This window comes from Anolis carolinensis, chromosome 1, assembly GCF_035594765.1.
Source record: "Anolis carolinensis isolate JA03-04 chromosome 1, rAnoCar3.1.pri, whole genome shotgun sequence".
Classification (NCBI taxonomy): Eukaryota; Metazoa; Chordata; class Lepidosauria; order Squamata; family Dactyloidae; genus Anolis; species Anolis carolinensis.
The window spans coordinates 193195577-193211171 of NC_085841.1; the positions used below are offsets into that span (position 1 = coordinate 193195577).

The 15595-nt window shown below is 44.2% G+C and overlaps 1 protein-coding gene across 1 annotated transcript in view; it reads left to right on the forward strand.

The window, feature by feature from the left end:
- Window positions 1-15595, forward strand: part of ube2e3 (ubiquitin conjugating enzyme E2 E3) — a 181921-nt gene that overhangs the window by 163492 nt on the left and 2834 nt on the right. The window contains exon 5 of the mRNA XM_008120261.3: window positions 12366-12513. Coding sequence (XP_008118468.2) covers window positions 12366-12513 — 148 coding nt within the window. The remainder of the gene's footprint in view (window positions 1-12365; window positions 12514-15595) is intronic.

Genomic DNA, 15595 nt, shown 5'->3' on the forward strand with positions numbered 1-15595 from the left:
TTGCATAACATTAAGTAACACCATGCAACAAAATTTGAAAAATTTTCTGTTCCTAGTCTGAAAGTGTTATTCCTGTTTAATTGAGTAGTACTTACTTTGAAAGTAGTTGTTATGCTCCAATTTTGAATATGTTGAATTGGTTGAGACTCAATGAGATATTCATTGAAAAACTTTCGAGAATTGTGCTGCAGGAGGTCCTCCAAAAACCAAGATTTTGCAATTTAATAAGCTTTTTCCATGTTTTTATGATCAAACCAATTAGGTAATGACATTTAAAACTCAGGAACAACAATTGTGTTGCATGGTGTAATTAAAAGGCAATGTTCAATGGAACGAAACATCTATTTTCAGAAACTGTGTTGATGTTGTTACTATTTTCTGCAATGATTCAAAGCATATTATACAGTAGAGTCTCACTTATCCAATATTCATTTATCCAATGTTCTGGTTTATCCAACGCAGTCTGTCTTTTAGTAGTCAGTGTTTTTGGAGTCAATGTTTTCAATACATTGTGATATTTTGGTGCTAAATACATAAATACAGTAATTACTACATAGCATTACTATGTATTGAACTACTTTTTCTGTCAAATTTGTTGTTAAACATGATGTCTTGGTGCTTAATTTGTAAAATCATAACATATTTTGATGTTTAATAGGCTTTTCCTTAATCCCTCCTTATTATCCAACATATTTGCTTATCCAATGTTCTGCCGGCCCGTTTATGTTGGACAAGTGAGACTCTACTGTAGTTCACAAAATATAAACGTTAAAAAGAGATTCAACCATTACAAATAAACAAGATTTACATTTATGCTGTTACACATATACATTTATCAGGTAAAGATATAAGAAATTGGAAAGAAGCCACTGTGTTGACACTGTGATAATGTTCCACCAAATGAAACTTCAGTGAGAAAGTTATCATTTGGAAAACTTTGTGTGTATTCATTGGCTTTTTTGACCTTGTTGCTTTAGAAAAGCATGCCAAATCTAATGCTTCAGATTGTCCCAAACGTAAGCTAAATTTCATGTATTTGCTTATAGTATACGGAATATTTATGCCAGCATAAATGTTTGTTTGAAAATGCAGCTGTGTAGCAGATGTTTGATGAAGAAGATTCAAAATCTGCTGTTGAACAAATAGACCAAATGTTAGGTTTACAAAGCTGGTTAAGCTCTTGAGCACATGCTATAGAAATCAAGCGTGAGAGGGGTCCCCCTCCCCTCTCCTGCCTTGTCTAGCAACTTGTATATACTGGCGTGGATCCAGAGAGCTTTTTTTCAACAAGCCCTAGGGGATTGGGCAGGCCCCGATGAATTTGGGACTTTTTTTTTAAATAAACAAACAAACCACAAATTCTCAAACTAAGTCACATGCCGCTTTTCAAGTTTTTGTTAGTTTCGAAAGCTGTTATTGTATTGGATGGAGTTTGGGGGGAAATGGCAAACTCATAGCTTCCTTTTGATGTGCTGTTGAGTTCATTATCTTTTTGTAGGCATCCCAAAGGCTTCTGGTTTGGATACTATGGAAAATAGAAGAGTAGATTATAGCATGTTCTTATTATGTGTTTGCTTGGAGCCCCGGTGGCAAAGTGTGTTAAAGCACTGAGCTGCTGAACTTGCAGACTGAAAGGTCCCAGGTTCAAACCCCCAGAGCGGTGTGAGCGGCCGCTGTTAGCTCCAGCTTCTGCCAACCTAGCAGTTCAAAAACATGCCAATGTGAGTAGATCAATAGGTGTCACTCCGGCGGGAAGGTAATGGCGCTCCATGCAGTCATGCCGGCCACATGACCTTGGAGGTGTCTACGGACAACGCCGGCTCTTCGGCTTAGAAATGGAGATGAGCACCAACCCCCAGAGTCAGACATGACTGGACTTAATGTCAGGGGAAACCTTTACCTTTTTATTATGTGTTTATGTGCACCGTTTACTATTTTTCAGGATACTATATGTTGTCCCCTCCAAACAGTTATGCCAAGACAATGTCAAGAATGCCAGTTATAAACAGCTGTTTTAGATTAGATGTGTATATATGCCTTCAGGTTACTTTAGTAACTTATGCTAAGCTCATGAAGTTCATATGGTTTCTGTGGCACTTCTTGTTTTGATTATTTACGGATTTCAGTAATATGTTCCCTCTAGGGATCTTTACATTCTCCAATATGACACTGTAGTCAACCCTTGTCAGAAGGGTGTGTTGGAGGATCTAGAGCAGTGGTTCTCAACCTGTGGGTCCCCAGATGTTTTGGTCTTCAACTCCCAGAAATCCTAACAGCAGGTACACTGGCTGGGATTTCTGGCAGTTGTAAACCAAAATACCTGGAGACCCACATATTGAGAACCACTGACCTAGAGACGCCTAGAGAAAAAACAGTTGTGTAGACATTTGTACATCCTCCAATATTATTCTGTGGTCAGCTCCTAGTGCAGTGGTTCTCAACCTGGGGTCCTCAGATGTTTTTGGCCTTCAACTCCCAGAAATCCTATCAGCTGGTAAACTGGCTGGGGTTTCTGGGAGTTGTAGGCCAAAAACATCTGGGGACCTCAGGTTGAGAACCACTGTCCTAGTGGAAGCTGATAATAGCCATGCTAGAGGACTTAAGGAATCATAGCTAGATTCATATTGTGTTTATTTGTGGTTTTTCCACTTTTGAAAGGGTCTTTTACCTTAACACCAGCAAATATGGAGGACTGACCAGCTGCTTGTTTAAAATAGCATTCCACGATCCAATGAATACAATTAAATTAGAAAATCCGTAACAACTTGGTCTTGAATTTAGAGTTCCACAAATCCACACAAGCATTGGTTTTCCCCAAACACATTTTCACTTTCTCATGCATTCAAAGGGTACTTGTTTCCAACATGTGGCACCACTGAGATATAGATTAGCTTTGTCCCACACAGAATTCCTCCTATAACTAATGCATTAAATGTTGAGCTACTGTGTACAAAATATTAATCATTTAGAACAGAATAATGACAGCAGTTCAAGTCAAGCTTCTTATCTAACAGGGCGGCTGTTAGATAATGGCTTAAAAATGAAATAGTACTCAATCCCTGTCAGTGGACTTCCAAGAGAATTCAGGTAGTGGCCTTTTCATTGCTGAAATACAGATTCTATAAGTAATACTGTATTTCTTCCATTCTAAGATGCCACTGATTTTAAGACAAACCAATTTCCATACCACCAACAGAACAGCACCTGTGATTCTAACACGCACCCTGTTTTTATATGTTTACTAGCTTGGGTACCCAGTGATGCCCGGGTTATTTGAAAAGGACCTTGTTTGTTTTTAGACATTAGGTAATATCAGTTTGGTCATATGTTAGTCTGTTTCTTGGGGGGGAAACCCCAGTCTTTCCTGTTTTGTTTTTTTTTTTTTGTTTTTTTTTTAGGAATGCTCCCATTAGAAAATGCATAAAGATATGGGTGAACTACAGTTCCCAAAAATCTTGGGTCAATCCTCACCAAACTCCCCCAGTATTCACAGTTGGCCATGTAGGGTCTATGTGCCAAATTTGGTCCAGATTCATCATCTGCTGGGTTCTGAGTTCTCTTGATAAGGGTAAACTACAACTCCCAGATTCCCAGGGCAATCACCCGGAAACCATGCCAATATTCACAGTTGGCCATGTTGGGTCTGTGTGGCAAGTTTGGTCCAGATCCGTCATCAACTGGGTTCAGTGTTCTCTGGATAAGGGTGAACTACAACCAGGGCCGGCCGGAGATATTTTTTGATGTGAAGCGGGGGTGCTGAAAAGCGCCCCCGCCACCGGCGCCCTGGCCCCGCCCAGCGTGCCCTGGCCCCGCCTCCCACGCTGCGTGGGAGGCGGGGCCAGGGCGAATAGTGAGGGGGGCGGGGCCAGAGTTGGCCCCGCCCCCCCGCCCAGCGTGCCCTGGCCCCGCCTCCCACGCAGCGTGGGAGGCGGGGCCAGGGCACGCTGGGCGGGGGGGCGGCGCCAGAGTTGGCCCCGCCTCCCACGCTACTCCCGCTTGCCCGTCTGGCCTTTTCTAACAGGCCAGACTGCAGCGGAGGTCCCTCCAGGCCGCAATCGCGGCCTGGAGGGACCTCCGCTGAACTCTGGCCTGCTAGAAATGGCCAGACGGGCGAGCGGGGGTAGCGTGGGAGGCGGGGCCAGCTCTGACGCCGCTCCCCCCCCCCGCCCAGCGTGCCTTGGCCCTGCCTCCCACGCAACGTGGGAGGTGGGGCCAGGGCACGCTGGGCGGGGGGGGGAGCGGCGTCAGAGCTGGCCCCGCCTCCCACGCTACTCCCGCTCGCCCGTCTGGCCTTTTCTAGCAGGCCAGACTGCAGCGGAGGTCCCTGCAGGCCGCGATTGCGGCCTGCAGGGACCTCCGCTGAACTCTGGCCAGCTAGAAAAGGCCAGACGGGCCAGGGCGCACTGGGCGGGAGGCGGGGCACCGTCAGGGCGGTGCCCCGCCTCCCGCCCAGCCTGACGGCGCCCCCCCGGGCCTGCGCCCGAGGCGGCGGCGTCAGGTGCCTCAATAGTGGGGCCGGCCCTGACTACAACTCCCTGATTCCCAGGGCAATCTTCCTGAAACACCTGCCAGGGTTCACAGTTGCTCATGTTGAGTCTGTGTGGCAAATTTGGTCCAGATCCGTCATCTGCTGGATTCAGTGTTCTCTGAATACGGGTGAACTATAACTCTCTGATGCCAAGGTCAGTCACCCCAAGTTGGCAGTGTTGGGTCTGTGTGCCACGTTTGGTCCAGATCCGTCATTGGTGGAGTTCAAAGGGCTCATAGTATACAGATGAATTATAACTCCCAGAGATAAAGAGTTAATCACCTCTAAAGTCTACCAGTATTCCCAACTGGCCATGTTTAATTTGTGTGGCAAGTTTGGTCCAGATTCATCATTAGATGGGTTCAGTGTTCTCTGAATATGCGTGAACTATAACTCTTGGATGTCAGGGTCAATCACCCTTAAATTCCGCCAGTATGCAAATTTGGCCATGTTGGGTCTGTGTGCCAAATTAGTTCCAGGCCCATCGTTGGTGGAATTCAAAGTGCTCTTGGATTGCAGGTCAACTATACATCCCAGTCCCTACAACTTCTATAAATCATGGTGAATTCTCCCCAAACCTTTCTAGTATGTTCAGTTGCTGATCAATTCCTCTGTTTGCTGTGTGCCATAGGAAAGGGTAGGGAAGAGTTAAGGGAGAGGCAGTGGGCGGGGTCATGCAAATTGAAAAAGAAAAGAACATTGGGATGTGTTCGCTGTAACCTGCAATGTCCTGGGAGGGAGTGACTTGGTAGCTCCACAGCACTGGGAACTATAGCCTGTTTGTGGAGGCCAGAGGTTGTCTGTGTGAACGGACACTCATGCCACATACACACATACAGATTTTCACATGTCAACACACACAGAAATTAAATCAGGCCCCTGGTTGAAACAAAGTGGTGACATCATTAGTTGGTCTGCTATATCTGTGGCTGGCTACAGCAATATAGCCAGACACGTCTTTGATCCTTTCTGCTTTCCAGCAATTGTAGCATTACCATGTGTATGTACACAAATAAAAATAAGCCTGGATAGCGAGTGTTGAGCATAGCATAGTTTCATATGCAGAATTATGATGCTACAGTTTGCTATATAGGATCATCTATAGTACAGTATTACATCAGTTTCATATCACTTCATCCAGTGGAATCCTGGTGAGACACTTAGAGAAATATTTTCTAATTCACTTGCCTGGGCTACCAGCACTACAACACTGACTCTAGTAGAGAATTATAACTATTTCAGTATTATACCTGTCTGCCAGAGATAGAGAACCATCACAGTCAATTAGGATCAACCTGCTGTAACTGTGTAGTGCAGGGGTCCTCAAACTTTTTAAGCCGAGGGCCGGTCCACAATCCTTCAGACTGTTGAGGGGACGGATTATCATTTGAAAAAAAATACAAACAAATTCCGATGCACACTGCACATGTCTTATTTGTAGTGCAAAAACAACAACAAGAAGAACAATGAAAGAACAATACAATATTTAAAAATAAAAACCATTTTAACAAACATACATTTCTAAGGATTTCAATGGGAAGTGTGTTCCTGTTTCTGGCCAATGAGATAGTCAAGTTAATTAGGATTCTTGTTGTTGTTGTTGTTGTGTGCCTTCAAGTCATTTCAGACTTTGGGCGAGCCTAAGTCTAAAATGTATTTGTTTATTATTTATTTATTTACTGCATTTATTTACTACATTTGTATCACACCCTTCTCACCACAAAGGGGACTCAGAGTGGCTTACAAATTATATGTACATACAATATATTATATTATTAGCATAGCACAATATTAGCATTATATATTACTATATTGAACTATACTGTAATATTATTAGTAATATTATATGTAATATATAATATATAATTAATATTATTATATGGTATTATTATTATTAGTGTTACATTGTATTACGTTATAATATGATTATCAATATTATATGTATATACAATATATTATATTATAAAACTGAGGGCGGGGCCAGGTAAATGACCTCATAGAATCATAGAATCATAGAATCATAGAATAGTAGAGTTGGAAGAGACCTCAAGGGCCATCTAGTCCAACCCCCCGCTAAGAAGCAGGAAATCGCATTCAAAGCACCCCCGACAGATGGCCATCCAGCCTCTGCTTAAAAGCCTCCAAAGAAGGAGCCTCCACCACAGTCCGGGGGAGAGAGTTCCACTGCCGAACAGCCCTCACAGTGAGGAAGTTCTTCCTGATGTTCAGGTGGAATCTCCTTTCCTGTAGTTTGAAGCCATTGTTCCGTGTCCTAGTCTGCAGGGCAGCAGAAAATAAGCTTGCTCCCTCCTCCCTATGACTTCCCCTCACATATTTGTACATGGCTATCATGTCTCCTCTCAGCCTTCTCTTCTGCAGGCTAAACATGCCCAGCTCTTTAAGCCTCTCCTCATAGGGCTTGTTCTCCAGACCCTTAATCATTTTAGTCGCCCTCCTCTGGACGCTTTCCAGCTTGTCAGCATCTCCCTTCATCTGCGGTGCCCAAAACTGGACACAGTATTCCAGGTGTGGTCTGACCAAGGCAGAATAGAGGGGGAGCATGACTTCCCTGGATCTAGACGTTATTCCCCTATTGATGCAGGCCAAAATCCCATTGGCTTTTTTAGCTGCCGCATCACATTGTAGGCTCATGTTTAACTTGTTGTCCACGAGGACTCCAAGATCTTTTTCGCACACACTGCTGTCAAGCCAGGCGTCCCCCATTCTGTATCTTTGATTTCCATTTTTTCTGCCGAAGTGAAGTATCTTGCATTTGTCCCTGTTGAACTTCATTTTGTTAGTTTCGGCCCATCTCTCTAGTCTGTCAAGATCGTTTTGAATTCTGCTCCTGTCTTCTGGAGTGTTAGCTATCCCTCCGAGTTTGGTGTCATCTGCAAACTTGATGATCGTGCCTTCTAACCCTTCGTCTAAGTCGTTAATAAAGATGTTGAACAGAACCGGGCCCAGGACGGAGCCCTGCGGCACTCCACTTGTCACTTCTTTCCATGATGAAGACGACGCATTGGTGAGCACCCTTTGGGTTCGTTCGCTTAGCCAATTACAGATCCACCTAACCGTAGTTTTGTCTAGCCCACATTTTACTAGTTTGTTTGCCAGAAGGTCGTGGGGGACTTTGTCGAAGGCCTTACTGAAATCTAGATATGCTACATCCACGGCATTCCCTGTATCGACCCAACTCGTAACTCTATCGAAAAAAGAGATCAGATTAGTCTGGCATGACTTGTTTTTGGTAAATCCGTGTTGACTATTAGCAATGACCGCATTTGTTTCTAAGTGTTTGCAGACCACTTCCTTAATGATCTTTTCCAGAATCTTGCCTGGTATTGATGTGAGGCTGACCGGACGGTAATTGTTTGGGTCGTTCTTTTTTCCCTTCTTGAAGATAGGGACCACATTCGCCCTCCTCCAATCTGCTGGGACTTCTCCTGTTCTCCAAGAACTCTCGAAGATGATTGCCAGTGGTTCTGAAATAACTTCCGCTAGTTCCTTCAATACTCTTGGATGTAGCTGATCTGGCCCTGGGGACTTGAATTCGTTTAGAGTGGCCAGGTGTTCCTGGACAACTTGTTTCCCTATTTGGGGTTGGATTTCCCCCAATCCTTCGTCCATTCCATGTTGCTGAGGTTGAAGATGGCTTTCTTTTTGTGAGAAGACCGAGGCAAAGAAGGCATTAAGCAGTTCTGCCTTTTCCCTATCCCCTGTCACCATCACCCCATCTACTCCTTGCAGTGGCCCTATCGCCTCCTTTTTCTTCCTTTTTCTACCAACATAAGCAAAAAAACCTTTTTTGTTGTTTTTTATGTCCCTGGCAAGCCTGAGCTCATTTTGCGCTTTAGCCTTGCGAACCTTTTCCCTACAGGAGTTGGCTATACGTTTGAATTCTTCTTTGGTGATTTCTCCCCTTTTCCACTTCTTGTGCATGTCACTTTTGAGCTTTAGCTCAGTTAGAAGTTCTTTGGACATCCATTCTGGCTTCTTTGCACTTGTCTTATTTTTCTTCTTTGTTGGCACTGTTTGCATTTGCGCCTTGAGTATTTCACTTTTGAAAAACTCCCATCCATCCTTAACTCCCTTGTTTTTTAATATCGGCGTCCATGGAATGCCGCTCAGTAATTCCTTCATTTTTTGGAAGTCAGCTCTCTTAAAGTCCAGAATGCGTGTTTGACTTGTCTTAGTTTCAGCATTCCTTTGTATTGCAAACTGCAGGAGCACATGGTCACTTGCCCCTAAGGATCCAACCACTTCAACTGTATTGATCAGGTCTTCCACATTTGTTAAGATTAGATCAAGAGTTGCTGATCCCCTTGTTGCCTCTTCTACCTTCTGGACCATAAAATTATCTGCAAGGCAAGTGAGGAATTTGTTGGACTTTGTACTCTTGGCTGAGTTTGTTTTCCAGCAGATATCGGGATAATTGAAATCGCCCATGACTACTATATCTCTTCTTTGTGCCTGTTTGGTCAGCTGTTGACAGAAGGCTTCATCAAGTCCTTCATCCTGACTCGGAGGTCTGTAGTAGACACCCACGACAAGATCTTTTTGAGTCCCGGTTCCCTTGATTCTTATCCAGATGCTTTCAAGCTGGTTTCCCGGATTACAGTCTTGCATTTCTTCTGCAACGTAACTGTTTTTGACATATAAAGCTACTCCCCCTCCTCTCCCCTTTGTTCTATTTATGTGAAAGAGGTTATAGCCCTCAATGGTTAAATTCCAGTGATGGGAGTCATCCCACCAGGTTTCAGTGATGCCTATGACATCGTATGTGTGGTGCTGTGCTAGGAGTTGGAGTTCGTCTTGCTTATTTCCCATGCTCTGAGCATTAGTGTAAAGACATGTAAGCCCCTGTGACCTCCCCTCGAACTGTTTATTTGGGATTATTGTGCTCTCTGTACTTGGTCCTTGCTGTGTTTGTGCAGCCCTCCGTTTAGCCTTACGGCGGTTCCCTGTGGTCGTGGGTAATATAGTGTTCGCCAGGCTGTTGTTCCCCTCCCCCAGTGGATTTAGTTTAAAGTGCGCCTGATGAGGTTTGTGAGTCTGTGTGCAAAAAGATGTTTTCCTACTTGTGTGAGATGCACCCCATCGCTTGCCAGTAGTCCATCCTCTTGGAAGAGTAGACCATGGTCAAGGAAGGCAAAATGCTCCTCTTGACACCATTTTCTGAGCCAGTTATTGACCTGTACTATTTTTCCGGCCCTTGTAGAGCCATGTCCTACAACGGGGAGGAGGGATGAAAAGATCACATGTACATTATACAGTTTTAGCTTTGTTCCCAGAGCTCGAAAATCATTTGTGATCTTTTGAAAAGTATGCCTAGCGGTGTCATTGGTACCTACATGAATCAACATAAGGTGGGGAGGGTGATGGGGCTTTAGGAGCCTGCTGAGCCTCTGAGTGATATGGTGTATTTTTGCCCCCGGGAGGCAGCATGTTTCTCGAGCCATCCCATCCGGTCTGGAAATGATGGCTTCCGTTCCTCTAAGGAGGGAGTCACCTACTACCAAGACCTGTTTCCTTTGAGGATTGACAGGGTCCCTTTTGTGCAAGACAGTGTGTATGTCCCCTGAAGAGTGTTCCTGTTGAAGTGAATCATGTAGGTGTAAAGTGTTGTCCTCCTCCTCAACATCCCCAGTGCATTCATCAATGACAATCCATTGAGATACATCCGAGAGCCCATTACTCTCCCAAGGATGTTCCTGTTGCTCCTGGTCTATGATTGGGGATGGAGCATTTGCATGATTACATAAGTGTGACTGTGGTGATGCACTGTCCCTGTCAGGGCTATCCCCTGCGCATTGATCCAGGATGGTCCACTGAGTGGTATCTAAGAAACTGTGGTCCTCCACAAGATGTGTTTCCTGATTGTATGTTAATGATGTAAGAATTTCAAATCTGTTGTGTAAATGCAGCTGAGCAGAGGAGTTCTGCGGAGGCTGCCTGGTCCTGCGTCTCCTTCTATGGGTGACCTCCTTCCAAGCCTGAGGGTTGTCTACCTTTGAGTTGATCTCCCCATAAGGTTCCTGATCATGGTCTTGGTGGTGTTGGTGTGATGCAGGCTGCTGATCTACAGCAGCGTGTTGTGCAGTGTCCAAGAAGAGCTCGAGTGCCTGAATGTCCTTAAGGGTCTTAATACGGTGCTCGAGCTGTTGGATCCTCTGCTCCATCAGAGTCATCTGTTTGCATTTGGAGCAGATGTAGTTGTCTAGTTTTTGTGTGAAAAAGCGGAACATGCGACAGCTGGTGCATGTGATGGGAATGTTTTGCTTTTGTTGCATCTCTTGGTGAGCGTGGTGGCCAAGTGGGATCTTTGTACAGTTAAGTAATATGCACGCACTTTATGTGCAGACTGCAACAAACCACGTCTTTGTGTATTTGTTTATGTTGCTTTGTTTCCTGTATGTACTGCAAAGGATAGTTAGTAAAGGTGCCTTTTCTGGCAAATACACTGGCAAATAAAGCTTTCCCAGAAACTCAATTAACAGGGGACAATGCCTGCTGTCAATCAACTTAAGTACCTGGCTCTCTTTCAACACACAGTCACACAACAGTTAGACTTTGACCACAGGAGCCAAGCCCAAACTCAGTTTAAAATCTTAGCCAAATCTTAGCCAAATCCTACCTGAAGCCAGGGAGCAAAAATGTCCTCCTGCTTCCTCTGCTTCTGCGAGAACCAACTGCCCTTCTGGGATCAGGCTCTGGCAGAAACTCACACTGGCAAATAAAGCTTTCCCAGAAACTCAATTAACAGGGGACAATGCCTGCTGTCAATCAACTTAAGTACCTGGCTCTCTTTCAACACAACAGTCACACAACAGTTAGACTTTGACCACAGGAGCCAAGCCCAAACTCAGTTTAAAATCTTAGCCAAATCTTAGCCAAATCCTACCTGAAGCCAGGGAGCAAAAATGTCCTCCTGCTTCCTCTGCTTCTGCGAGAACCAACTGCCCTTCTGGGATCAGGCTCTGGCAGAAACTCACACTGGCAAATAAAGCTTTCCCAGAAACTCAATTAACAGGGGACAATGCCTGCTGTCAATCAACTTAAGTACCTGGCTCTCTTTCAACACAACAGTCACACAACAGTTAGACTTTGACCACAGGAGCCAAGCCCAAACTCAGTTTAAAATCTTAGCCAAATCTTAGCCAAATCCTACCTGAAGCCAGGGAGCAAAAATGTCCTCCTGCTTCCTCTGCTTCTGCGAGAACCAACCTCGGAAGGCCGCATCCGACCCCCGGGCCTTAGTTTGGGGACCCCTGGTGTAGTGTATGTAACAAGTACAGCAAATGTTCCCAGTGATGGCCAGGAGCTTGCTCAAGTTCCTTGGCCATATGTAACCATGATAGAAGGGTGCATGCACCAACATACGTGTATACTGAAGTTTTGCCATTAAACCATCACAGTTAAATTGGGATCAACCTGCTGTAACTGTGTAGTGTAAATAACAAGCACAGCAAAAGCACCCATGATCAGGAGCTTGCCCAATGTAGCCATGATAGAAGGATGCATGCACCAACACACATGTGTATACTGAACATAGGCTTTCTAAGGTTTTGCCAGAATGTGCCACATAATGTTGCTAGAGCTGAGATATACATATCATACCTGAATAAGCTTACAAAGTGGTTGGTAGGGAGGGAAGTGAATCTCTGTAAAATGAGTAACAACAACAAAATAAAAGTCTGTGTAAAAAATTCTCTCATTGAGAGTAAATGATTGAAAGCAGGTTTCAAAAGGCTGGGAACAAACTCTGCATGAATTGCGTGTAGAATGATTTAACCCTCCAACCCTTACCTCCACCTTTTTGCTCTTCTGTCTTTAGGTTACTTTCCGCACTAGGATCTATCACTGCAACATCAACAGTCAGGGAGTCATCTGTCTGGATATTCTGAAAGACAACTGGAGCCCTGCTTTGACTATTTCAAAGGTTTTGCTGTCTATTTGTTCCCTCTTGACAGACTGCAATCCTGGTAAGGCACTGGTTTTTATTTTAAAGCTGAAACAAGTGTTACTAATTATACATAGTGCAAACAAACCTGAAACCACTGTTGCTTTTGGTTATCAAAAATGGTTCAAACATACTATTGATTGGGCAAACACAAAACATACGCTTGCCAAATGTGGGATCTCAAACCAGGATTGTTTAGCTTTCACGCTATTGCAGCCCAGGGTTATGTTATCTTTACACTTTCAAACAGTAGGGATTTGCCATAAACTAATCATTGAACCATGTTGAACGGTAGAATATAAGCTCAGTGAATGTTGTCATTCACAAAAGACCACTTTGTCCTGTCAATCTAGATTTCCATTTTTGATGAGAGCTTCAAACTTTGCAGTCTGAAGTAGCCCCTCTTGGACTGTATACTAGTCTTGTGCATTTGTATGGAATCGCTATCCATTTTGTTTTGTTTCATTTGTTTCGCCCCACTTTAGTTTTTGTTTGCCATTTCCAAAAATGGGCTGCCTATCCGAATGGGAATTTTGTCCTGCGTCCAAAAGAACAAAAATGTTGAAACCCTTGGCGGCAATGAGAAGGCTGCCAAGGATCACCCTCCCCTCAGTTTCAGGGTTAGAGGGGTGAAAATCGCCATACATGGAGGGCATATCCACCCCTTTTAGCCCACCAACTTTTGAAAAGTTTTCTAAACAGAGAAGGTAGAAGCCCAACAATTTATTTCCTTTGAAAAATATTTGTTGTTTAAAACCCCCAATGCTACCAGGGGGGGGGGGGTGTTAAAACAAAAAAATAAGAATAAAAGATGTAAAGATTTTAAAATATTACAGTACAGCAAATAGAAGATACAGAGATCCCCTTCTTTCCCCCACCCCTGAAGCTCCACGTGCGCTCCCCAGCCGAACCCACCTCACCCCCACCCCTTCAAAAATCCCAGCCCCCTTCCCTTCAAAGAAAAAATTAAAATAGAAGCCAAATTTGGGAGAAAAAAATTAAAAAATGCAAACAAATCTCTTTCCCCTGGCAGCAAAGCAAAGATGAAAGGCAAGGCAAGAGGCAAAGCAACAAGGCAGCAAGCAAACAAGCTCACTAGCACAGAGAGGCTGAGTGAGCTGAGCGAGCAGCAGCAAGCCAGGTAGCCAGTCAGCACCAGCAAAGGACGTGCCTGCAAAGGGAGCTTTGGAGGCGGTCGCCCCATTAAATATCCAGGCAATGTCACCGTTTCCTTGGCTTCTGATTGGCCAAAAGTCCCAAACATCACCTCCTCCTCCTCTGACGCATGAGGAAAGCCACGCTGCCCGAAGCCCAAACAAAGACACGGAAACCATGCAACGTTCTAGTTTGTTTCATCTTTTGTTTCATCCAAAAATGGGCTCTCGTTTCGTGCCATCCAAATAGACGGTGTGAAACAAATATCCAAATGAAACAAATGGAACAAATACTGTGTAGACCTCCACTGTATACCATTTCTGTCAATTTCTGATTTGCTATGCTTTCGATTAGAACTGTTCAAAGTGGTTGACTGTGGAAGCCTTAGAAGCTCTTATCTAGATTATATGAAGGGGGAAGGATTTGTTTCAATGGGCTTAAAGTAGTCACACTGACGTTATGCCACACCAGAGCTGTGAAAGTACAGGGATCTTCCCAGTCATCACTTGCTGATGACCACAAGGACTGGCGATAATAGGGGTGTATGAAATGGCAGAAATCCATTATGTTTTCATTTTGAAAAATTCCAGGAGATTAGGAGGGGGGCATTCAGATTCATAATTGGGGATCCAGAGTTCCGTTTTAGGAAGAATCTTCCCACGAAATTTGAAACGGAAACAGAACGGATTTCTGTATAAATATGTGAGGGGAAGTCATAGGGAGGAGGGAGCAAGCTTGTTTTCTGCTGCCTTGGAGACTAGGACGCAGAACAATGGCTTCAAACTACAGGAAAGGAGATTCCACCTGAACATTAGGAAGAACTTCCTCACTGTGAGGGCTGTTCGGCAGTGGAACTCTCTCCCCCGGACTGTGGTGGAGGCTCCTTCTTTGGAGGCTTTTAAGCAGAGGCTGGATGGCCATCTGTCAGGGGTGTGTTGAATGTGATTTCCTGCTTCTTGACAGGGGGTTGGACTGGATGGCCCGTGAGGTCTCTTCCAACTCTATGATTTTATGTTTTTGCCATTTTGCCCATCCCTAGTGATAACTATAGAGCTTCAGCATGCATGTGAGTCTTATTTCCATTTCAGTCTCAAGACTTATATGACCTGGTTCATAGCATTTCAGTTCTCATCCCCCTTCTCTGCCTTGGAAGAATGATGAAGCTTCACTTCAGCTAAGGACATGCTGATGTCAGGGTGCACAGCTATGTCCCCAAGTATTGCCTGGCCCATTAAAAACTATATCAGATGGAGAAAATCCAACTCTCCATCTCAACACACTTCCCATTCATCTTATAATAAACACTATATCAAACGTTATAACTGTCTTGAATCCATAACTCAGCTAATGCAGTGCCACCACGCAATTTTCTCCCAACTCCCTTCTCCCACTGCAAAGAGATTTATATCTTGACTCTCAGAAGAAGATGGTTGGGGAGTATGCAACATTACAGTGGGGAGGAGGTGGGAAATCCTTGTCACATGAAGGCATCTCCTCAGAAACGCTATAAATCCAATCCATGTGTTCTTAACGGAAATTCTGCAATCTGTCAAAAAGAATATATAGCAAACTTAAAAAAAACACCAGAGCAAAACACACAAAATATGTGTTACCTTCAAATGTCAACCCAAAATAGCAGCTACTCAAATCATCAGGTTGTGGAACTGAACATGGTTAGTGTTGCCAAGCTTTGCAAAATGTCTCGATTCCTCTTATTGTAGTGGAGGAAAATTCTCGTCAACAGGATGTAGGTGTCTGTCTGTAGGTCCCAGACTCAGAAACTGAAGAGCCGAAGGTTCTCCACCTCTAGTGTTGACTAGTGTATTCCATAAGTACACTCAAGGATCGCTTAAGTGGAGTTGAGGAAAATGTGTGCAGAAAAAAATGAAGTGTGTAAAGGTAATGTCTGCTAATAGACTGGTTCCTAACGCACCATTTCTTTGCCGCAC